This window comes from Saimiri boliviensis, chromosome 17 (genome assembly GCF_048565385.1).
Source record: "Saimiri boliviensis isolate mSaiBol1 chromosome 17, mSaiBol1.pri, whole genome shotgun sequence".
NCBI lineage: Eukaryota > Metazoa > Chordata > Mammalia > Primates > Cebidae > Saimiri > Saimiri boliviensis.
The window spans coordinates 30453792-30476699 of NC_133465.1; the positions used below are offsets into that span (position 1 = coordinate 30453792).

Below are 22908 nucleotides of genomic sequence, written 5' to 3' on the forward strand. Positions count from 1 at the left end.
ATCATCCTGCACCTGCTCCTGGTGAGAGGCCCCAGTTTGTTCAACTGTTCCTCATGGGACACAGGTGCCGGCTCCACACAGCCCTGGCTGCTGGCCTCTGGAAGCACACTGGTGAATCAGAACAGGCTTCTCAAGAAATGAGCACAATATTCCAGATATGCCCAAGATGGCACACGGTCCAGAGTCTAGGGCTTCCTGTCATCTGGCCACTGAGCTCCTACTAATACTGCCTGACCTGTGCATCACGTGTAGCCAGTACAGGGATAAAAGGAGATGTGCACATGGCCTTGGCCAAAGGCCAATGGAAGGATGGGGGCAGGGCTTAGGCAAAGAGAGTGAGTGTGATTATTAGTTTGTATCACAGACGCAAAGAAGGCAGGTGTAAGAAAACTGGACCTTGTCCTCTAGGTTCAAGGTGAGTGCTAGAGGGACTCAGATAAAGGAATACCTCAGGAAGGTCAGCCTGTGAGACACAGAAGCGGGCAGAGCAGGAGACAGAGCAGAACGGGAGAGGTTCTCCTGACCACCGCCTCAGTGCTGGTGGAGTGAGCACATTACATTATAGCAACAGTGAGCCATTGTGTGCAAGCCCTGCTGAGGGTAAGACAGATGGTGGACAGCAGAGACCAGTGTACTGGTCCCCAGTCTCTGCAATCAGGTGGAAGTTTTCTGGTGACTCCTGTCTCTCTGTGGGAGGGAGAGGAGGTAAAGGGAACTCCTTTCTCCCAGTGCTAAAGAAAGCACCCTTCTTTATGTGAATCCTGGCTTTTTGCCTCTAAATCATTACCCTTTTTCCCCACTTCCAACCTCCACCTCTGTTCTAAACAGACGAGAGGAGAAAGGCAGTCGAGCAGAGCCAGAAAGGGCACTGCTCCGGGCCTCTCTCTCCCTTCTTGCCTGCCTGTGAACCCCAGTGGCAGCACCTTCTCAGCACTAGTGCTCACCTGGGTTTACCCCGGGGCTGGTATCCCAGTAGGAACTTGCCGGGCAGTTCCTTGCAGGCACAGATGAAATAGGGGATGAAGGTGGGCTTCTCCTTCTTAGTTTTGATGAGCAGCTCCTCTAATTTCTGGGGGTAGAATGAGGGGGAGAGGTTGGGACAGAAGCATGCTTGGTACAAAATGTCTGGTGCACACACGATGTACACTTCCTTCACCACCTGAGTGTCCCCTACACTGAAGGGAAAGCGTACATCCTTAAGTGACTGGAAAGTGTCATCCCTCAGAGGGCCCTGGGCTCACCTTGCGGTCCCCACCGCTGCAGTCCTGATAATACTTGTGGTTCAGAAGGTCCCGGGCGAAGGATGCCATGGGCTGGACATAGCGAGCAACAATCTCATCCAAATCTTCAAATTCCTGTGAAAAGAAGGTAAAGGCCTCAAGTGCCATATCCAGAGCTGAGACTCTTGGCCTTTCATCAGATCCATCCAGAAGAGAAGCCACAGGAAGGAATGGGCTTTTCAGTCCTGCTGAGGCCTCATTCCACAGCAAAGTCCCCTCAAGATATCTGTGTGTGTCATGCCCAGATATATTAACTCACAGGGCATAAAGTCCTTTAAATTCTGGCTTTGATTCTCCCCTAGTACTTGGGAACAACAGGAAAGTTCACCAGTATATCTCTTCACTGAAAACAGAAAACAGAAACTTGATATGTGTGTGCATACACATGTGTATTTTCTCCTATTCCTACACTGGCTCTCTCTTGGTAGCCTATTTTAACATTTGAAGGACAGGGAAGGAGGGGTCAAAATAATATCTCCTGTTTTGTTGATCTGCACAGCTAAAATACCTATGACCCAAGTTACTAATGTCAGGTGGGGTCTCTTTCTGGAAGCAGGAATTGGGATGGGAGGCAGGCAGGCACTGGTTCTCACCTCACTGTTGATCCACAGAGTGGCTCCCAGGCTGAAGGCATTTTCCTTGCCCTCCTCCCGCACATCCACGTGCTGGTAGATGCCATCACTGACTTTCCAGGTCACTGTCAGGTGGTTCTCACCCTTGCTGCTTGGTCGGATAATCACATCACCCTGGTCCATGGTCTCCATCATCTTTTCTGCTTGCTTGAAATTGATATTATGGAAGGATGGGTGTGCGATCACTCTCTTGATGTATGCTGAAGAGGGCAGAAAAGCAGTACAGGCTGGGTGATGGGACTAGGAGCTGGGCAGTAACAGGACAAACCAGTCCTTAATTTCTTATCTTATTTATTTATTTTTTGAGATGGAGTTTCGCTTTTGTTACCCAGGCTGGATGGAGTGCAATGGCACGATCTTGGCTCACCGCAACCTCCGCCTCCTGGGTTCAGGCAATTCTCCTGTCTCAGCCTCCTGAGTAGCTGGGATTACAGGCACGTGCCACCATGCCCAGCTAACTTTTTTTGTATTTTTAGTAGAGACAGGGTTTCACCTTGTTGACCAGGATGGTCTCGATCTCTTGACCTTGTGATCCACCAGCCTCGGGCCTCCCAAAGTGCTGGGATTACAGGCTTGAGCCACCGCGCCCAGCCCCTTAATTTCTTATTTATTGAGTTGGGGTGCTCTGTCACCTGGGCTGGCGTGCCAGTGACACAATCATGGCCCATTGCAGCCCCAAACTCCTAGGCTCGAGCAAATCCTTCTGACTCAGCTTCTAAGATAGCTGGGAATACACGTGCAAATCATCATACCTGACTTTTTTTTTTTTGAGACAGAGTCTTGCTCTGCCACCCAGGCTGGAGTGCAGTGGTGCGATCTCAGCTCACTGCAACCTCTGCTACCCGGGTTCAAGCGATTCTCCTGCCTCAGCCTCCCGAGTAGCTGGGACTACAGGCCCGTGCCACCACGCCCAGCTAATTTTTGTATTTTTAGTAGAGACAGGGGCAAGTGATCCACTCACCTTAGCCTCCCAAAGTGCTGGGATTATAGGCATAAACCACCGTGCCCAGCATTTTTTTTTTGAGACACAGCCTTACTCTGTCACCCAGATTGTAGTGCAGTGGTGCAATTTTGGCTCACTCCAACTTCTGCTTCCTTGGTTCAAGCAATTCTCCTGCCTCAGTAGCTGGGATTATAGGTACCCACCACCATGCCTGGCTAGTTTTTATTTTATTTTATTTTATTTTATTTTATTTTTTGAGACGGAGTTTCGCTCTTGTTGCCCAGGCTGGAGTGCAATGGCGCGATCTCGGCTCACCGCAACCTCCGCCTCCTGGGTTCAGACAATTCTCCTGCCTCAGCCTCCTGAGTAGCTGGGATTACAGGCACACGCCACCATGCCCAGCTAATTTTTAGTATTTTTAGTAGAGACGGGGTTTCACCATGTTGACCAGGATGGTCTCGATCTCTTGACCTCGTGATCCACCCACCTCGGCCTCCCAAAGTGCTGGGATTACAGGCTTGAGCCACCGCGCCTGGCCTAGTTTTTATATTTTTAGTAAAGATGGGGTTTCACCATTTTGGCCAGGCTGGTCTCGAACTCCTGACCTCAAGGGATCCGCCTGCCTCAGCCTCCAAAGTGCTAGGATTACATGGGTGAGCCACCATGCCTGGCTCCTGGCTAATCTTTAAATTTTGTTTTTGTAGAGATGGGGTCTTACTAAGATGCCCAGGCTGGTCTTGAACTCCTGGGCTCAAGTGCTCCTCCTGCCTTGGCCTCCCAAAGTGCGGGGACTATAGCCAGGAGCCACCCTGTTTGGGCTTAATTTATGACCCAATATGGGACTGTGAGACTCCTTCACCTTCTCTGGGATTGTGAAACTGGCTTCACCTTCTCTGGCCTGGATATAAAGGACATGTTATCCTGGGTTCCTAGGACACTAAAAGAATGACCTTTTAGGAGCCACAAGCCATTAGCAAAGAAAATGTGACCCAACAGACTCTGGGTTCCAGCCCTACCTATGACTCTTTCATGACATCTCCAGGCCTCAGCACCTCAAAGGTGAGTCCCGACTCCCACTGGGAGACTGACACATGTGTATCCTGTGGCCTGAATCCTTGCACTGGGAGAATTGCCAAGATTCAGGGTGCACAGAGATGGTGGGAGGCACACTCACTGGTCCGCTGCTGCTTCCGCTTCATGTCCTCCTCCTGCTTGTGGTCTGCAGCTTCAGCATCAAAGTCATAGTAGGTGTCCTTGGGCAGCTTCCACTCATTGTTCCTGTCCATGAGGTCTGAGGTGCGGCAGGTCAGGTCTGCACTGAACTTCTCAATGTCAATCTTCATGATGCGGCAGTGAACAGTCATTCCTACCTAGATCCACAGAACATTTGAGCTGGAAGGGACAAAGATGATCTAGCCCGATGCCCTATTTCACACATGAGAAAACCAAAGTCCAGGCAGAAAGGTGTAAGGTGTAAAGTGACTTGCCCAAAGCCAGCCAGCTGCTGAATGGCAGATTGGGAATTTGGGATAGAGTCTGGTCTGTAGACTGCACTGATGCTTCCACTCTGGGTAGGAAAATCAGCTGGAGCCTGTTGGACCTACCCTGTCCCTGGCACTCTTCTCTTTCTTCTCTCATGAAGTTGCCTAGCTACTGCCCATGGTACCATCAAAGGTTGACTCCCCCGACCCTTTTTTTTTTTTTGGAGATGTAGTCTCGCTCAGTTGCCCAGACTGGAGTGCAATGGCGTGGTCTCAGCTCACTGCAACCTCTGCCTCCTGAGTTCAAGTGATTCTCCTGCCTCTGCCTCCCAAGTAGCTGGGATTACAGGCAACTGCCACCAGGCCTGGCTAATTTTTCTATTTTTAGTAGAGACAGGGTTTCACCATGTTGGCCAGGCTGGTCTCAAACTCCTGACCTGGTGATCCGCCCGCCTTGGCCTCCCAAAGCACTGGGATTATAGGTGTAAGCCACCGTGCCTGGCTGATTTTTTTTTTTTTTTTTTTAATTTTTGAGATAGTCTGACTCGTTGCTAAGGCTAGAGTGCAGTGGCATGATCTTGGCTCACTGCAACCTCCTCCTCCAAGATTCAAGAGGTTCTCCTGTGTTACCTTCCTGAGTAGCTGGGATTACAGGCGCATGCCACCATGCCTGGCTACTTTTTGTATTTTCAGTAGAGATGGGGTTTCACCATGTTGGCCAGGCTAGTCTTGAACTCCTGACCTCAACTGATCCACCCGCCTCGGCCTCAAGTGCTGGGATTACAGGTGTGAGCCACTGTGCCTGGCCTGACTTCCCTTTTGAAGGGGAAGCAAAACAATAGCTGTTTTCTCTATCTTACCCTTGACACGAGCCCTTCTTTCTAAAGTAGTGGCAAAAGTCAGTAACTCTGCATCACTCTCCTGCTTGTGAAAAATATCCCCAGCTTCATTTACCAGAACTACCTTTCCCCAGCCTTCCTAAGTCATAGTTCTCAGGGCTTCACAACACTCAGAACCAGTGACCTTGGCAGAGCTGGTATCAGCTATATCATTAACTAACTGGGTGATTCTGAAGAAGTTGAATTTCTCTGGAAAAAAAAAAAAAACACCAATATTTCTATTTCCATCAGGTTGTGATTAGAGATAACTTTTGCTGGTGTCAGTGCTGGTATCCAGCAGGAGCATAATATATAGCAGGAAAATAATAGAACAGAAAGGGAGCCTAGAGATTTATTCACCATCCTTTCCTACAGACACCATTGCAAGGTTCCTTCTGTGTTATCTGGTTCTGCCTATAGGATTCAGAGGCTCCCTGTGCACAGAGACTGTGCCATACATTCTTTTCCACCCTCTAAAGCACTGCTGCCTGACCTTGGGAGAATAGGCAGTGCCTTTCTGTTTCACAGCATGTAATGCTGGGCCCTGCTTCCTGCCCTCTGGACTAAACTGCAGCTTCCCACACAGGAAGAGAGAGCCCTCTCCCAAAGGACTGGCAAACTTGCTGAACTTTCACAAAGGCAGTGAACAAAAGCTGCTACTCATTCAGATGCTTCTCACCCTAGCTTCTTTCAACTAGTTATAAATCTTCCCTGAAATGCTCCCCACCAGCAGCCACTGGGAACAGAGCCTAACTTCTGATGGGGAAAGCCCATAGTTAAAGAAAGCCCGATCTGGGGAGCTGAAAACTGCTCCATGACCTCAGGACAGCCAGTCATCTACCTTTACTCGTTCTTCCGGACGCTTTACCACTTTATCACTGAGGAATTTGGTGGGGATGAAGCCGGTGACACCATTGTCTAGCCGTGTTTTGACACCAATGGCCTGGCCTGGGCACGAACCGCTGTCAAAGTGGTTCCAGACCTGAAGAGGGCATGAGGAGAGGAACTGGATTATCAAGATTCTGGAGATCACGCATTCAGAAAAGAGCTCCCAGAGGTGGTGTAACTTATTTTACCGCTGATACCTTGCACCACGATCTGAAAACACAATGACTTAGTCATCTGCCAAGACAGAATTTGAATATCTATTAGGTCCCTTGTCTCATAGCTGATAGCTGATGCCTGGCACCACTGGCCATCAGATGAATCTTTTTCTTTTTGAAATGAAGTCTTGCTCTGTCGCCCAGGCTGCAGTGCAGTGTCGCGATCTCAGCTCACTGCAACCTTTGCTTCCCAAGTTCAAGCAATTCCCCCGCCTCGGCCTCCAGGGTAGCTGGGATTATAGGCACCCACCATCAAACCCGGCTAATATTTGTATTTTTAGCACAGATGGGGTTTCACCATGTTGGCCAGGCTGGTCTTGAACTACTGACCAAAGGTGATCTGCCTGCTTCAGCCTCCCAAAGTGTTGTGATTACAGGCGTGAGCCACCACTCCCAGCCATCTTTTTTTCCCCTGAAGACAGGATCACTCTGTTGCTCAGGCTGGAGTGCAGTGGTGCAATCATGGTTCACTGTACCCTCAGTCTCAAGTAGTCCTCCCACCTTGGTCTCTTGAGTAGCTAGGACTGTAAGTGTAAGAATTACCTCCATGCGGGCCAGGCACGGTGGCTCAAGCCTGTAATCCCAGCACTTTGGGAGGCCGAGGTGGGTGGATCATGAGGTTGAGAGATCGAGACCATCCTGGTCAACATGGTGAAACCCCATCTCTACTAAAAAATACAAAAAATTAGCTGGGCGTGGTGGCACATGCCTGTAATCCCAGCTACTCAGGAGGCTGAGGCAGGAGAATTGCTTGAACCCAGGAGGCGGAGGTTGCGGTGAGCCGAGATCGCGCCATTGCACTCCAGCCTGGGTAACAAGAGCGAAACGGGGAAACTCCATCTCAAACAAACAAACAAACAAACAAACAAAAGAATTACCCCCATGCCTGGGTAATTCTTTTATTTTGTAGAGACTGGGTTTTGTCATGTTGCTAAGGCTGGTCTTGAACTCCTGGGCTCAAGCACTCCACCCACCTTGGCCCCTGAAAGCACTGGGATTACTGGTGTGACTATATCCTCTTTAATGTTTATCCAACTGAGATCCCTTTAGCTGCAACTGAATGAAGCCCCCTTACCCCCCCCCCTTTTTTTTTTTTTTTGAGACAGAGTTTCGCTCGTTACCCAGGCTGGAGTGCAATGGCACGATCTCGGCTCACCGCAACCTCCGCCTCCTGGATTCAGGCAATTCTCCTGCCTCAGCCTGCTGAGTAGCTGGGATTACAGGCACGCACCACCATGCCCAGCTAATTTTTTTTTGTATTTTTAGTAGAGACGGGGTTTCACCATGTTGACCAGGATGGTCTTGATCTCTCGACCTCGTGATCCACCCGCCTAGGCCTCCCAAAGTGCTGGGATTACAGGCTTGAGCCACTGCGCCCGGCCCGCCCTTTTTTTTTTTTTTGAGACAGAGTCTTGACGCCCCACCTGGCTTATCTTTGTATTTTTAGTAGAGACAGGGTTTCACCACATTGGCCAGGCTGGTCTCGAACTCCTGACCACAGGTGATCCACCCACCTCAGCCTCCTGAACTGCTGGGATTACAGGTATGACCCACCATACCTGGCCTGGCCCCTTCCTTTTTTACAAAAGGAGATGGGGTCTTGCTATGTTGCTCAGGCTGGCCTCAAACTCCTGGGCTTAAGTAATCCTCCCAAATCAGCCTCCAAGTAGTTGGCACTAGGTACAAGGACCACCGTGCCTGGCTGCCATTTTGTTTTGACCCAGTGACCGTAAGACATTTATATGTCAGCCGTTTTTTTTTCCCCCGAGATGAAGTCTCACTCTGTTGCCCAGGCTGGAGTGCAGTGGTGTGATCTCAGTTCACCGCAACTTCCACCTCCTGGATTCTCCTGCCTCAGCTTCCTGAGTAGCTGGGATTACAGGCATATGCCACCACACACCGGCTGTTTTTTTTTTTTTATTCAGATGGAGTTTCGCTCTTGTTACCCAGGCTGGAGTGCAGTGGCACGATCTCGGCTCACTGCAACCTCCGCCTCCTGGGTTCAGGCAATTTTCCTGCCTCAGCCTCCTGAGTAGGTGGGATTACAGGTACGTGCCACCACGCCCAGCTAATTTTTTGTATTTTTAGTAGAGACGGGGTTTCAGTATGTTGACCAGGATGGTCTCGATCTCTTGACCTCGTGATCCACCCGCCTCGGCCTCCCAAAGTGCTGGGATTACAGGCTTGAGCCACCGCGCCCAGCTTTTTTTTTTTTTTTTTTTGAGACGGAGTTTCGCTCTTGTTACCCAGGCTGGAGTGTAATGGCGCGATCTCGGCTCACCGCAACCTTCGCCTCCTGGGTTCAGGCAATTCTCCTGCCTCAGCCTCCTGAGTAGCTGAGATTACAGACATGCACCACCATGCCCAGCGAATTTTTTTTTTTGTATTTTTAGTAGAGACGGGGTTTCACCATGTTGACCAGGATAGTCTCGATCTCTTGACCTCGTGATCCACCCGCCTCGGCCTCCCAAAGTGCTGGGATTACAGGCTTGAGCCACCGCGCCCGGCTGTTTTTTGTATTTTTAGTAGAACCGGGGTTTTGCCATGTTGGCCAGGCGGGTCTTGAACCCCTGACCTCAGGTGATCCGCCTGCCTTGGCCCCCTCAAAGTGCTAGGATTACAGAAGTGAGCCACCATACCCAGGTATATGAGCTTTCTCAGAAGGCGCTTCAGGCCAAACCTGTATGTTTCTTTCCTATCACCCTTCCTTGTGTGCTTGCTTGATAAAAGGATGATCTAGAACACCCTCACTTCTGATTCCCTTCTAGGCACCAAGATTATTCAACCAAGGAAATTCACTGAGCAAGACAATGCTGCAACACACACCTCACTTAATTCAGGGAAATTGTCCTGCTGACAGAAAGGGCACTGCCACAGCCCTGTTTCATCATTTCGGATCGCCTGGTCATAGCTCTCACCCTGGGGACGCCTGTGGGCGATGCCAGTGACATTGCAGATGATGAGCTTTCCTGCAGGAAGGAAAGAGGATGGGGAACAGGCTCAGAAAATGTGGAGAGGACTGTCCACCAGCCTTTCAGTGACAGAATTATCTGACTTCCTTCCCATCCTTGAAGAGGGAGCTCTTCCCCTGATTTTTCTTTTTTATTTTTATTTTTTATTTATTTATTTATTTATTTATTTTGAGACGGAGTTTCGCTCTTGTTACCCAGGCTGGAGTGCAATGGCGCGATCTCGGCTCACCGCAACCTCCGCCTCCTGGGTTCAGGCAATTCTCCTGCCTCAGCCTCCTGAGTAGCTGGGATTACAGGCACGCACCACCATGCCCAGCTATTTTTTTTGTATTTTTAGTAGAGACGGGGTTTCACCATGTTGACCAAGATGGTCTCGATCTCTTGACCTTGTGATCCACCCGCCTCGGCCTCCCAAAGTGCTGGGATTACAGGCTTGAGCCACCGCGCCCGGCCTTTTCTTTTTTATTTTTTGAGACAGAGTCTCACTCTGTTGCCCAGGCTGGAAGGCAGTGGTGCAATCCTGGCTCACTATAACTTCTGCCTTTCAGGTTCTCAGGTTCTCGCAATGCTCCTGCCTCAGCCTCCCGAGTAGCTGGGATTACAGGTGTCTGCTACCACACTCAGCTAATTTTGGTATTTTTAGTAGAGATGGGGTTTCACCATGTTACCCAGGCTGGTCTTGAACTCCTGACCTCAGAGGATACGTCTGCCTCAGCTTCCCAAAGTGCTGGGATTACAGGCGTGAGCCATTGTGTCTAGCCATTCCCCTGATTTGATGACAGGGGGAAATGAAGCCTATTAGAAGACTAATTGCACAATGTGCTATAGAAGAATATTCCACAGCACACTGGAAGCATATTTGACCTTAAATTCAGTTTTGACTTCTAGTCCAAGACTCTTCAGTCTTTTAAAATGCTCTCCTGGTCTTCCCCACATACAATACAAACCTGTTGGGACTGCTGCTTGGTTTGAATGTACACAGTAAACACACCCCCAACCCCAATAAAAAAAAAATGGCCCCAGAATTTACCAATGTAGAAGGTCTCTGGCGTTTCTTTGGTTAACATGTTGAAGATCTCTTCTGTGTTGGGAGAGCGGTAGGCTGTCCGGAGGTCCTTATACCGACAGCTCAGCTCTGCCCGGATGTCATACAGTGTGATGTGTTTGTCACCATAGCCCTGGGGAAGAAGCCCATCAAGAAGTGCCTTGCAGCTGCTCCCCAACCTGAGCCTTAGGAGATTTCCATGGAAGGGGCAGGCCTCCCCAGATGGGAATAAGTCTCTGTCAGGGCTTCTCTTCTCTTCTTTCCCTTCAACATTTGCTAAATCAAACTTAGCCATGAAACACTGTTCTGTAATCAGAATGCTTCATGGAACTCCAATGAGTCAACAGATAAATGCAAAGCTGTGCTGTTAGAAACGAGGAAAGGGGGCCTAGATGGAAACTCTAGTATTGACGTCTTCCCAACTTCCTCCTGCCCTTTGTAATTATGGTGGCAATCTCTGAGACTTCCCTGGCTCCTTAATAAGCAGACTGAAAACTTCCTTGAGGAACCCAGTAGAGCAGGGCAGAGAGATGAAAGGATCAAGTCTGCCTTACCAACAGTATCAGGCTTTCTCTGGACACTCACTGTCCTACCAACCTGGTCCCTTGGGATGGGTTTTCCTCCTGGGCCTTCCATGCTGTTACTTACCTGCCTCTCCAGCTCTTCTGCAAAGGCATCAAGGTCCAGGTCTTTGAGTCGCTCTGGGTTTTCCAAGATTTCTTCAAGGGCTCCCGCAGGATTGGCATCCTCGGCTGATTCATCGTATTCCAGGGCATCCACTGCCATCTTCCTAGCCCACTCATAGGTCTCAGGGTGGACACGGGAACCGTCAAGAACTTCAATATATGAGTCGGTGCTGGAGGAAAGGCAGAAAAGGAATAGGATATAGAACGAGAAGCTTTTAGTAGCAACCCAAATGTCCACCAATGGGGAACTGGTTAAATAAATTAGGGCACCTCCATACAATGAAATACTATACAGCCATTAACAAGAATGAGGTAGATCTATGTGTGCTGACATGGAAAGATGGCCACGATATATTGATACGTGAAAAATGCACTGCAAAAACACTATGAACCATATGATCCCATTTTTGTAGTAAATGGGTAGTTAGTAAATGCATAGCAAAAATAAAATTTAGAAAAACTGTAGTATACATAAAATTGTTATGGTAGTTATCTCTGGGGGGTGGGATTATGGGGGACTTCCACTTTCTGCATAATATTTCTATATGTTGAATTTTACATGATGAACTTATATGAGTCTCATAACAGGATAAATCAAGAAAGGGGAAAAAACCTTTGAAAATTTGCTGACAGCTATTTTCCCCCATAAAGCCTTCCCAGGCTGGTCTTGCCCGTGCACTCACATGGACCTATGTTATTCGTGGAGTGTTACAGCAAAGCTGAGTGGAAAATGAAGTTTTAGAACTTGAAGCCTATTTCCCCACTGATTTCCATTACTGAATGAGGAGCTATGTGCCCGTGGAAAAGATCCTCCAAAGACTGAGTTGATAACTTCTGGAGAGGAAGAGGTCAATAGTGAAGTCCAAAGTCCAAGTGAATAGAACTTTCTCTTAATAACATCATCTCAAAACATACCAAATCTCTCTCCCCCTTCCTTATCTCTTCATACCCCCAAACTCCTTTTTCATTGCCCCTGCTGTTCCCACCCTTATCTGGCCACAACAAACCATAATTTAAAAAAAAAGCAAGTTTGTTTTCACTGAAGAAAATCTTGTGTTTTCTGTCCTTAATGTATAAGCTAAGCTGGTTCCTTTTATGTTTCTCTCACACAAAAAATGTTTTACATAATTGAACCGATCTTTTCCATAGGTCAGGGGCTCTTGACTGAATAAAGTTCCTTACCTTTTCTTTAAAACATTTCCTAAGTTAAATGGCTTGTGGCCCGTTGATAGCCCTAATCCCCCGAAACCCAAAAACAAAGCCCACTAGGAATTCCTCCTGCCCCATCCAGGCAGAGGGCATCACCTGTCCCCCAGGGAGGCCGTGTCGATCTTGAGGAAGCCGGCACAATTCATGAAGACTTTGGGACCCATGTGGCACATGGTAACCAGCTGGGTCCGGCTCTCGAGCCGGGTGTTGTTCTGTTTCAGGATCTAGGGGAAAGAGCTGGACTCAGCCAGGGCAGTAAGCATGCCCCACCTCCCCAGACTGTTCTGGTTTCTATTAATCTCTCATAACAAAAACTCTGTCTCTACCTAGTATCTAGTTGAGCACTGCGGCATATTACCGGCCACTCAAAATTAAGAAACAACAACAACAACAACAAACCCCAATATTTTGCTTTAAATGGGAAAATAATAAATAAATGATGTTATACCTATATCAAAGACCACATACAACTAATGTATGGCTCATAAGTTAGAAGTTAACACTAGTAGGCTAGGTTGGGTGGCTCAGCTCATGCCTGTAATCCCAACACTTTGGGAGGCCGAGGCAAGCGGATCACTTGAGGTCAGGTGTTCGTGACCAGCCTTGTCAACATGGCGAAACCCCATCTCCACTAAAAATACAAAAAACAGCCGGGCATGATAGTGCACGCCTGTAATCTCAGCTACTTGGGAGGCTGAGGCAGGAGAATCACTTGAACCCGGAAGGTGGAGACTGCAGTGAGCCAAGATTGTGCCACTACATTCCAGCCTGGGTGACACAGAGCAAACCTCAGTCTCAAAGAAGTTATTAGTTGCATGGCTTAACTAAATTAGTTAACGATAAAATATACAACCAAGTCCCCATCACCTATCATAAGAAAAAGAATATTACTAATAATTCTGAAGATTCCTACATGCTCCCCTATCCGATTGAAATCCTTTTACTTTCCACTGGAAAAACCCCACTATCCTGAGGCTTGTGTCTAGCAGTCTCCTGTTTTCTCTATCCATTTCAGATCATGGCTTATGGCTACTTTTTCCATGAGCCACTAGAATACAGCAGTAAAGGCTGGGTACGGTGGCTCATACCTGTAATTCCAGCACTTTGGGAAGCTGAGGTGGGCAGATCACAAGGTCAGGAGTTTGAGACCAGCCTGGCCAATATAGTGAAATCCCATCTCTACTAAAAATACAAAAGTTAGCCAGGCTTGGTGGCGGGTGCCTGTAATTCCAGCTACTTGGGAGGCTGAAGTAGAGAATCACTTGAACCTGGGAGGCAGAGGTTGCAGTGAACTGAGATCATGCCTCTGCACTCCAGGCTGGGTGACAGAGCAAGATTTCGTCTTAAAAAAAAAAAAGAATAAAGCAGTGAAGGGCACAGCTTTGGCCACCTGGGTCTGAAGTTAGATTGACTCTCACTAGCTGAGTTTTTTTCCACAAGTCACTTTACCTCTCTGACCTTGGTCTTCCTGATGTGTCAAATTAATGAAAAAATATATATTCATATTCAATGAAATGGCAAGTTTTCAAATTTCTGATCACTCCAATCCTACCTTCAGGAGGTGGGTCCCTTTCCGAGGTCCCAGGCCACAAACATACTGGATCAAGGCCTGGCTGTAAGGGTGAGCAATGGCACGGTTGACATCGACCCCGACCTCATTGACTCGGTTGATAAATTCACAGTATAAGGCGTTGAGCAGCTCCTCTTTCACCACATGCTCCTGTTGACATTCAGCAGATAGGAGTAAGGTTACTCTGCCTTTCCCTCCACCCGAGCCTGCCTGTCAAATCCTACTCACCTGCAAGGGGTGAAACTTGAGACACAGGATGTCTTCATCGGAGCTGCACACCTGGGCAAATTCAATCAGAGGGTCCTGGATGCGCCGGGCCAGGGAGACGGCCTGTCTCAGCACTGGAGGGTAATCCCGGAACTCTGCCTAGAGTCAAACAAGGGTCAGCAGGGCCTTAAAATCCCCTCAGCTTCAACATCAAGAGAAAATCCAAACCATTCTGGTTTAAAATTATTTTCTCTGCTTCTCTAGGATCTTTTTCCTGGGAACAATTTAATCTCTGGGACTCCCAATCTGAACCATAACTGCAAAATGGAGAACTTCCGCATGGATCAGGACACAGGTACAGTCCGGTGCCCCTGCTGATTTGTTTCCCTATTTCATCTCTGGGCTTAATAGCACTTGTGGATGGGCGCGGTGGCTCACACCTATAATCCCAGCACTTTGGGAGGCCAAGGTGGGTGGATCATGAGGTCAAGAGATCGAGACCATCCTGGTCAACATGGTGAAACCCCGTCTCTACTAAAAATACAAAAATTAGCTGGTCATGGTGGCGTGCACCTGTAGTCCCAGCTACTCGGGAGGCTGAGGCAGGAGAATCGCTTGAACCCAGGAGGCGGAGGTTGCGGTGAGCCCAGATCGCGCCATTGTACTCCAGCCTGGGTAACAAGGGCGAAACTCCGTCTCAAAAAAAAAAAAAAAAAAAAAAAAAAGCACTTGCCTGGGTAGGCCCTAAGGATGGGGCTTCAGCATTACCTCTGACTTCTTGCTGTTCATATAGAGAATGGCCAACTCGTTGTCAACCAGTTCTACCCCAATAGATGACAGCTGCTGACCCTGGTCCAGCTCATGTACAATGCGCTTCACATCTTCAATCAACATTTGGGCGTCCCTGGTGGTATGAGTGTTGGTCAATGAATACATGTTCTTAGGGATTGACAGTCTCATGACTGCCTTGGGGGTGAGGAGGTGGGGGACGAAAGGACTTTTAAGACAGAGATAAAACATCAATACCCTACACCAGGCGTCCCCAAACTTTTTACACAGGGGGCCAGTTCACTGTCCCTCAGACCGTTGGAGGGCCGCCACATATTGTGCTCCTCTCACTGACCACCAATGAAAGAGGTGTCCCTTCCTGAAGTGCGGCGGGGGGCCAGATAAATGGCCTCGGGGGGCCGCATGCGGCTCGCGGGCCGTAGTTTGGGTACGCCTGCCCTACACAGGCACAAGCCCCATCTGGCATATGCCAGACATGAATTGGGTCACAGCCTTAAACCAGGCATGGTCTAATCCCCACCTACCTGTTCTCTCCTGCAACTGTCACTACATGAGGCTTCTTATTCAGGAGAAATTTCTTTAGCGTTTCAATGTCTTGAGCCTGGATTGAAAGAAAATTGAAGCTGAATGGCTCTGAAAATATGGAGATTTGTGTCTCTCTATGTTGGAGAATTTTTTTTTTTTTGGGGGATGGAGTTTCACTCTTGTTGCCCAGACTGGAGTGCAATGGTGCCATCTCAGCTCACTGCAACCTCTGCCTCCCGGGTTCAAGCAATTCTCCTTCCTCAGCCTCCCAAGTAGCTGAGATTACAGGCATGTGCCACTACGCCTAGCTAATTTTGTATTTTTAGTAGAGATGCGGTTTCACCATGTTGATCAGGCTAGTCTTGAACTCCTGACCTCTGGTGATCCACCCCATCTCAGCCTCCCAGTGTGCTGGGATTACAGGTGTGAGCCACTGCACCCAGTGGAGATCTTATAAGGAAACTGATATGGACCAGATGTGGAAGATATGAAACCAGATAAGAAACCAGATATGGAAGATATCTGGTTCAAGTTGCTACCAAAGAACCCAAAGTGCTGGGCTTATAGGCATGAGCCACCACTCGCAGAGATCTTTTAAGAACTGGAAGAATCTTCATATGGAAAATATCTGGTCCAAGTTAGTACCATGGATCCATTCCCACCTTCTCCTGAAAGTTAGCCACGCTGCCTCTGCTTAGTAATTCCACTGACTACAACTATACTCCAGTGATACTAGCTGCCACTGGCCAGGTCTCAAGAATGAAGTTAGGAAACCGTTCTTTTATATTATGAACCAAAATCTAATATTCAGCCGCTGGTTCTATTTCTGATGAAGCAAAATGAAGAACTAGTAGCTGCCATCTTTTGGGTGGGGGCCCACTGACAAGGTCAACATGGCAGTGCCTCACACCTATAATCCCAGCACTTTGGGAGGCCGAAGTGGGTGGATCACAAGGTCAGGAGATCGAGACCACCCTGGCCAACGTGGTGAAACCCGTCTCTACTAAAATACAAAAAACTAGCCGAGTGAGGTGGCACACATCTGTAGTCCCAGCTACTCAGGATGCTGAGGCAGGGGAATCACTTGAACCTGGGAGGCAGAGGTTGCAGTGAGTCAAGATCTCGCCACTGCACTCCAGCCTTCCAGAGCAAGACTCTGTCTCAGGAAAGCAAAAAAATAAAAATAAAAAATAAAGGGCAACATGATTAAGTATAATTTTCTTCAGCTAAAGATGTCCGGTTCCTTTTTATTTAATTCCTGGTACCTCATACTCCTGCATGTCCTCCTATAGTTTTTGTAGCTATTTCATTTGTAGTGTGACTTTCGCTAAAAATGTGAGTAGTGGCCATGTGTGGTGGCTCAAGCCTGTAATCCCAGCACTTTGGGAGGCCAAGGTGGGCAGATCACGAGGTAGGAGATGGAGACAATCCTGGCCAACATGGTGAAAACCCGTCCTACTAAAAATACAAAACAATTAGCTGGGTGTGGTGGTGAAGTCCCAGCTACTTAGGAGGCTGAGGCAGAAGAATTGCCAGAACCCAGGAGGTGGAGATTGCAGTGAGCCAAGATTGTACCACCGCACTATAGCCTGGGTGACCGTGCGAGATTCTGTCTCAAAACAAAAAAAAAAAGTGAGTACTTAGGATTGTTAGCTAGGACTATTTGAAATTCTGATCTCCATTTCTTTCTTTTTTTTTTTTTTAAAGATGGGGTTTCACCATGATGGCCAGGCTGGTCTTGAACTCCTGACCTCAGGTGATCCACCCACCTTGGCCTTCCAAAGTGCTAGGATTACAGGTGTGAGCCACCGCTCCTGGCCCATTTCAAGATATTTTTTTTTTTTTTTTGAGACGGAGTTTCGATTTTGTTACCCAGGCTGGAGTGCAATGGCGCGATCTCGGCTCACCGCAATCTCCGCCTCCTGGGTTCAGGCAATTCTCCTGCCTCAGCCTCCTGAGTAGCTGGCATTACAGGCACGTGCCACCATGCCCAGCTAACTTTTTCTGTATTTTTAGCAGAGACGGGGTTTCACCATGTTCACCAGGATGGTCTCGATCTCTTGACCTCGTGATCAACCCGCCTCGGCCTCCCAAAGTGCTGGGATTACAGGCGTGAGCCACTGCGCCCGGCCCCCATTTCAAGATTTTAATGGCTGAGTGCAGTGGCTCACACCTGTAATCCCAGCACTTTGGGAGACTGAGGCAGATGGATCGCTTGAGTCTAGGAATTTGATATGGGCACATGGTGAAATCTTGTCTCTACAAAAAATACAAAAATCAGCCAGGTGGCCAGGCGCGTGGCTCACGCCTATAATCCTAGCACTTTGGGAGGCCGAGGTGGCTGGATCACCTGAGGTCAGTTGTTCAAGACCAGCCTGGCCATCATGGTGAAACCCCAACTTATTAAAAAAAAAAAAAAAAAAAAAAAAAAAAAAAAAAAAAAACTTGAAAAAAAAAAAGAAAAAAAAATTAGCCAGGCATAGTGGTGAGCACCTCTGTCCCAGCTACTTGGGAGGCTGAGGCAGGAGGATGACTTGAAGCTGGGAGACAGAGGTTGCAGTGAGCTGAGTTCTTGCCACTGCACTCCAGTCTGGCAACAGAGCCAGACTCTTTCAAAAAATAATAATAATAGGCAGAGCATGGTGGCTCATGCCTGTAATCCCAGCACTGTGGGAGGCCGAGGCAGGCGGATCACTTGAGGTCAGGAGTTTGAACCAGCCTGCTCAACATGGCCAAACCCTGCCTCTACTAAAAATACAAAAATTAGCTGGGCATGGTGGCACATGCCTGTAATCCCAGCTACTTGGGAGCTTAAGGCAGGAGAATCACTTGAACCTGGGAGGCAAAGATTACAGTGAGCTTGGATTGTGCCACTGCACTCCAGCCTGGGTGCCAGAATGAGACTCTGTCTCTAAAAAAAAAAAAGATTAAGGCCGGGCGCGGTGGCTCAAGCCTGTAATCCCAGCACTTTGGGAGGCCGAGGCGGGTGGATCACAAGGTCAAGGGATCGAGACCATCCTGGTCAACATGGTGAAACCCCGTCTCTACTAAAAGTGCAAAAAATTAGCTGGGCATGGTAGCGCGTGCCTGTAATCCCAGCTACTCAGGAGGCTGAGGCAGGAGAATTGCCTGAACCCAGGAGACGGAGATTGCGGTGAGCCGAGATCGCGCCATTGCACTCCAGCCTGGGTAACAAGAGCGAAAACTCCGTCTCAAAAAAAACAAAAACAAAAACAAAAACAAAAACAAACAAACAAAAAGATTAAATAAAAAAAAAAGTGTTAAGAAATTTCTCTTTCAAGAATGCAGCTCTATCAACAACACTGAAAGATACCATAGAGACCATTAGGATAAAAAAAATTCAGAAATATACCAACCAAATGAATTGCAAATCTTCTTTCCTTGGAAGAAAAGACCCTGAAAGACTAAAGAAGGGAAAAGGCTGGCTTCATGCCTCAGTGGCTTTCAGTTGCTGGAACAGCCTGACCCAGATGCTGGTAAGAACAGAGGCAGTTAAGGCAACTCCAGAAGCACACAAGGCCTAGGAACTGGCCTGAAGCCAGAAGCAAATTCTGTACCAAATAACTTGAGTGCCATCTACTGCTCATGAAATTGAGGCATCCCAGGGGACAAGTCAGTGACCAGATCAGAGACAACCAGTCTTGCATAGGATGTTGCTTAGACCATAAACAGTTATCTCCACTGAATCATAAGACATTCTCCAGATATATTTTAGTAACCTTGTCCTAGCCACTTGCCTTCTTTTCTCGCTCTTCCTCTCTCCACGCAGTTCTTCGTTTGGTAAAATGGGGCAGTCGAAGGAAGTCTGTCACTTCTCCTTCACCATTGACTAGGGCACAGAATACAGGGTGATCTCTGCCAGCCAGACAGAAAAACAAGAGTGCAACAATCAGCAATATGAAGTTATGAATGAGAGAAAAATGAAATTAGGAAGACAGGTAAGAGATGGTGCTGGGCAGGCAGAAACAGGTTGTTACCTGGCAGAGGAGAAAGCAATGCCAAGGACTCGAATACCCTTCCCTTGGTTCTCGTCCATAAAGTCGTCGTCTTCCTCCACCTGCTGATCTGGTCGGTAGGGCGCCACTCTCAACCAGTTGTAGAGCTTTCGACTACAGGCCTGTGGGAAGAGACACAATAGATATTACATACACGATGACATTACGGTCATCAGGCTCACCAAGTGTGCTAAGGGAAAACACACATGCACACATGGGCGAGGGTGTGTACTTTTATGTACCCATGTTCCTAGCCATTGGCAGGCTTACCACCTGAAGGCATATCTTGCTTGTGGAAACAGGAGAGTATAGAGAACAGTGAAATAAACAAAGAATGTTTGGGTGAGTGGCGGTGGGGGAGGAAAGAAGCTCCTAGAGCAGAGATGTCTTAGAGGTGGCCCATGTGGCCTTGTTAGCATTCCCTCTCAGATTATGCTTCACTTGCCCCCAGTGTTTCTCCATTAGCTATGGGACGATTACTAAAGGGTTCCTTCATGTCCAGCTCTAGTTTGGGGAAATCATATGACGAAAAATCATGAGGCTCTGTCCTCACCTTTATAACATATTCCTTGGCTTCAGCCAGCAGCTTGTTCTTGAGTTCCTTGGCCATCTGCACATAGAGGAACTGCTGTAAAGCCCGTTCGATGGCCATGGTGCGTTGCCGGTTCCACTCCTGCACCTGGTGGCTGAACTCATCTCGGTAGTAAAACTGTTTTATCTCTTCAAAATATGTCTGGTCATTGCCATAGCTGAGGAAAGACACAAAACTATGGTGTCAGGAATGGAGAAAAGGTGACACCAAATGAATGTCCACAAATGTTCGAAGCAAGCCAGAGACAACAGCTTGCTCAACTTGGAAATTGTGGTTCCCCACTCCTGAGGGGCCCTTTCGTCCACCAGACTCCTCACCAGGCTTTCCCAGAGAGCCCCCAGCCCAGGGCTCTGCTTACCCTTCCACTCCCTTCATATCTATGCTGATGTCAATGGTGAGCAGCCCTTCGTCTTCAGCCAGGCATATCTTGAGGAACTGGTCATCTCTCAGTTCCTTTACCGGCTTGTTCTTTAAGTACTTGAAGGAATAGGCATAGTGGGCCTCATCTACATCCTGCACACATGAAGAGAGAATCATGAGCCTGTGGATGGGCTGGGCCAGGCCCCTGGAGGAAAGACTGCCTTTTTGCTTTTAGGCAGACAGCTCAGTGAAGTGGAAGGCAAGAAACTCAGACCACAGAAAGAGCTGAGGCACACCCTGGATCAAAGCCCTTCACCCAGCTCACCTTTCTACCTTTCTTGGTGGGGGTTATATTTAGCTTGGCTCTCTCTTGGAAGGTTTGCCTCAGCACCTGCCGGACAAGGGGCTCACGGGCAATCTGCAGGGCTACCATGTAGCGAGCGCCTTCTAGCACAGCCTCTGGAGTAGGAAACTGGCTGTGGGAAAAATGGTGCAGCTACAGAACCAGGGCGTTGTGGCCCTCAGGCCCCTCCTCCTGTCAGCCACCTGCTGCATGCCTACCTGCAGACATAATCCTTGGCCAGCTCCAAGGGCTCTGCGGGAAACTGCTCTGTCTCGTGCCGCTGGTAGCTGTCCCGGAGGTTCTCCCCAAACTGCTCAGGAGTAAGCCCAAACTTTTTGGCCAGGCCATCTAAAGCAAATAGAAGAGTGAAGTGTAAGACAGCAGAGGGCCTATAAACCTCTTGGCTTTCAGAATCTGGAGTAGCAATTTTGGGAACTAGCCTTTTTAATTTTCTTGAGACAGGAAACAACACCTTTTGAGCATGGTGGTACACAACTATAGACCCAACTACTCAGGAGGCTGAGGTGGGAAGATTGCTTGAGCCTGGGAGGTCAAGGCTACAGTGAGCCATTACTGCACTACTGCACTCCAGCCTAGAAACAGAGTGAAACACTGTCTCAAAAAAAAATGAGAAAGCTCTTGCTAGGTCTACCTCTTGTTTTCCTGAATTCCTGGGCGCTCTGTCACCCAGGCTAAAGTGCAGTGGTGTGATCATGGCTCATTGCAGCCTCGACCTCCTGGGCCCAGGTGATCCTCCCATTTCAGCTTTCCCAAGTAGCTGGGACTACAGCCATGTGTCACCCCTCCTGGCTAATTTTTTTCTGTATTTTTTTGTAAAGTTGCTATGTTGCCCAGGCTGGCCTCCAACTCCTGGGCTCAAGCAATCCTCCCACCTTGACCTCCCAAAGTGCTGGGATTACATGTGTGAGCCACTGTGCCTGGCTAGGGCACTGGACTTTAAAGAAGCCACGAATGAGCAGGAACAAGTGGTCAAAGAACAATAAAAAAACTGATTTTAAACACTTGACAGGCTATTATAAAGCAGAAGAAACAGAGAGCATGGACTCTCTCCCTTCAACCATGAGTTTCCCATTACCTCAGGAAATTAGGGAGAGGCTGAATCATCACTGTGGGGCGGGAATGGGTGTGGAGGGGAAGTGTTTTTGAGGACCAGGTAATAGGCTGGTTCAGGACTGGATTGGTGATTGACCCAGATAGGCTTTCTTTGTCCTATCCACCAGTCTTTTTTTTTCTGGGTAACTCTTCTTGCTCAGGCTAGAATGCCTAAATCCTGAAGCAGCTAGCTTTTACCTAGCCCAGCACTCTGGCAGATGGTGTACATGTCTCGGCGAGAGGCTTGCTTGAGCTCGGGGCCCCTCTGCTCCTCATCTTCTGCCTCCTCACCTTCGCCTGGGAAGAAAACATGGAAATATTTAGGGTTCTAGTTTGCCATCACTCCCAAGGATCTGACATGTTGGGGGAGAAGCCCCAAAGGGCACCCAGCCAAGGGCCTCCTTCAAGATGCCATGGCTGCCAAGTCTCTAGAGTTCTCTTTATTATTTTTTGAGGCAGAGTCTTGATTTGTTGCCCAGGCTGGTGTGCAGTAGCATGATCTCAGCTCACTGCAACCTCTGCCTCCAGGTTCGGGCATGCCTCAGCCTCCTAAACAGCTAAAATTATAGGCGTGTGCCACCTAGCTTGCATTTTTAGTGGAGACAGTGTTTCACCATGTTGGCCAGGCTGATCTCAAACTCCTCACCTCAGGTGATCCATCTGTCCTGGCCTCTCAAAGTGCTGGGATTACATGTGTGAGCCATAATGCACAGCCATCGAGTCTCCTGGATTTTTTTCCCCCTCACTAACCTTCTTCATCTCCCTCTTCCCTTACACGCTTCAGCTTCTTGCGGCTAGCCTTGGCAGCATTCTGCATCTTGGGGATGTCTCGACCATAATAAAGAAGAAAATGATTGTAGACATCTTTCAGCTCATCCATTGACTGGACATCCTTGAGTCTGAAGAGGATGAGACGTAAGGTTTCAGTCATCACTGCAGAAGGGGTATACCCCAATTTGGGTACAAAAGGTCCAACTCCCAAAAGGCAATATCCCAACTAGAATGGGATCCCAACCAGTCTTTTCCAATTATTACTATAGCTATTACTTTTTTTGAGCCCTAGACCATAACTTTTTTTTTTTTGGTGAGATTGAGTCTCGCTCTGTCGCCCAGGCTGGAGCACGGTGGCATGATCTCGGCCCATTCCAACATTTGCCTCCCGGG

General features: G+C 48.4%; 1 protein-coding gene across 3 annotated transcripts in view; it reads right to left on the minus strand.

Moving 5' to 3' along the window:
* Positions 1-22908, minus strand: part of SUPT6H (SPT6 homolog, histone chaperone and transcription elongation factor) — a 44636-nt gene that overhangs the window by 3207 nt on the left and 18521 nt on the right. For 2 of the 3 annotated variants that reach the window (XM_039476287.2, XM_074388465.1), the window contains 21 exons: positions 22495-22643; positions 21943-22041; positions 20850-20979; positions 20614-20764; positions 20287-20441; positions 19890-20085; positions 19319-19458; positions 19079-19196; positions 15320-15396; positions 14775-14910; positions 14028-14165; positions 13782-13949; positions 12326-12453; positions 10983-11190; positions 10320-10467; positions 9144-9286; positions 6056-6196; positions 4030-4225; positions 1874-2112; positions 1242-1355; positions 945-1069 (listed from right to left, as the gene is read on the minus strand). In XM_039476287.2, coding sequence (XP_039332221.1) covers positions 945-1069; positions 1242-1355; positions 1874-2112; positions 4030-4225; positions 6056-6196; positions 9144-9286; positions 10320-10467; positions 10983-11190; positions 12326-12453; positions 13782-13949; positions 14028-14165; positions 14775-14910; positions 15320-15396; positions 19079-19196; positions 19319-19458; positions 19890-20085; positions 20287-20441; positions 20614-20764; positions 20850-20979; positions 21943-22041; positions 22495-22643 — 3099 coding nt within the window. The remainder of the gene's footprint in view (positions 1-944; positions 1070-1241; positions 1356-1873; positions 2113-4029; positions 4226-6055; positions 6197-9143; positions 9287-10319; positions 10468-10982; positions 11191-12325; positions 12454-13781; positions 13950-14027; positions 14166-14774; positions 14911-15319; positions 15397-19078; positions 19197-19318; positions 19459-19889; positions 20086-20286; positions 20442-20613; positions 20765-20849; positions 20980-21942; positions 22042-22494; positions 22644-22908) is intronic. The other variant, XM_039476289.2, reaches the window with a different exon arrangement.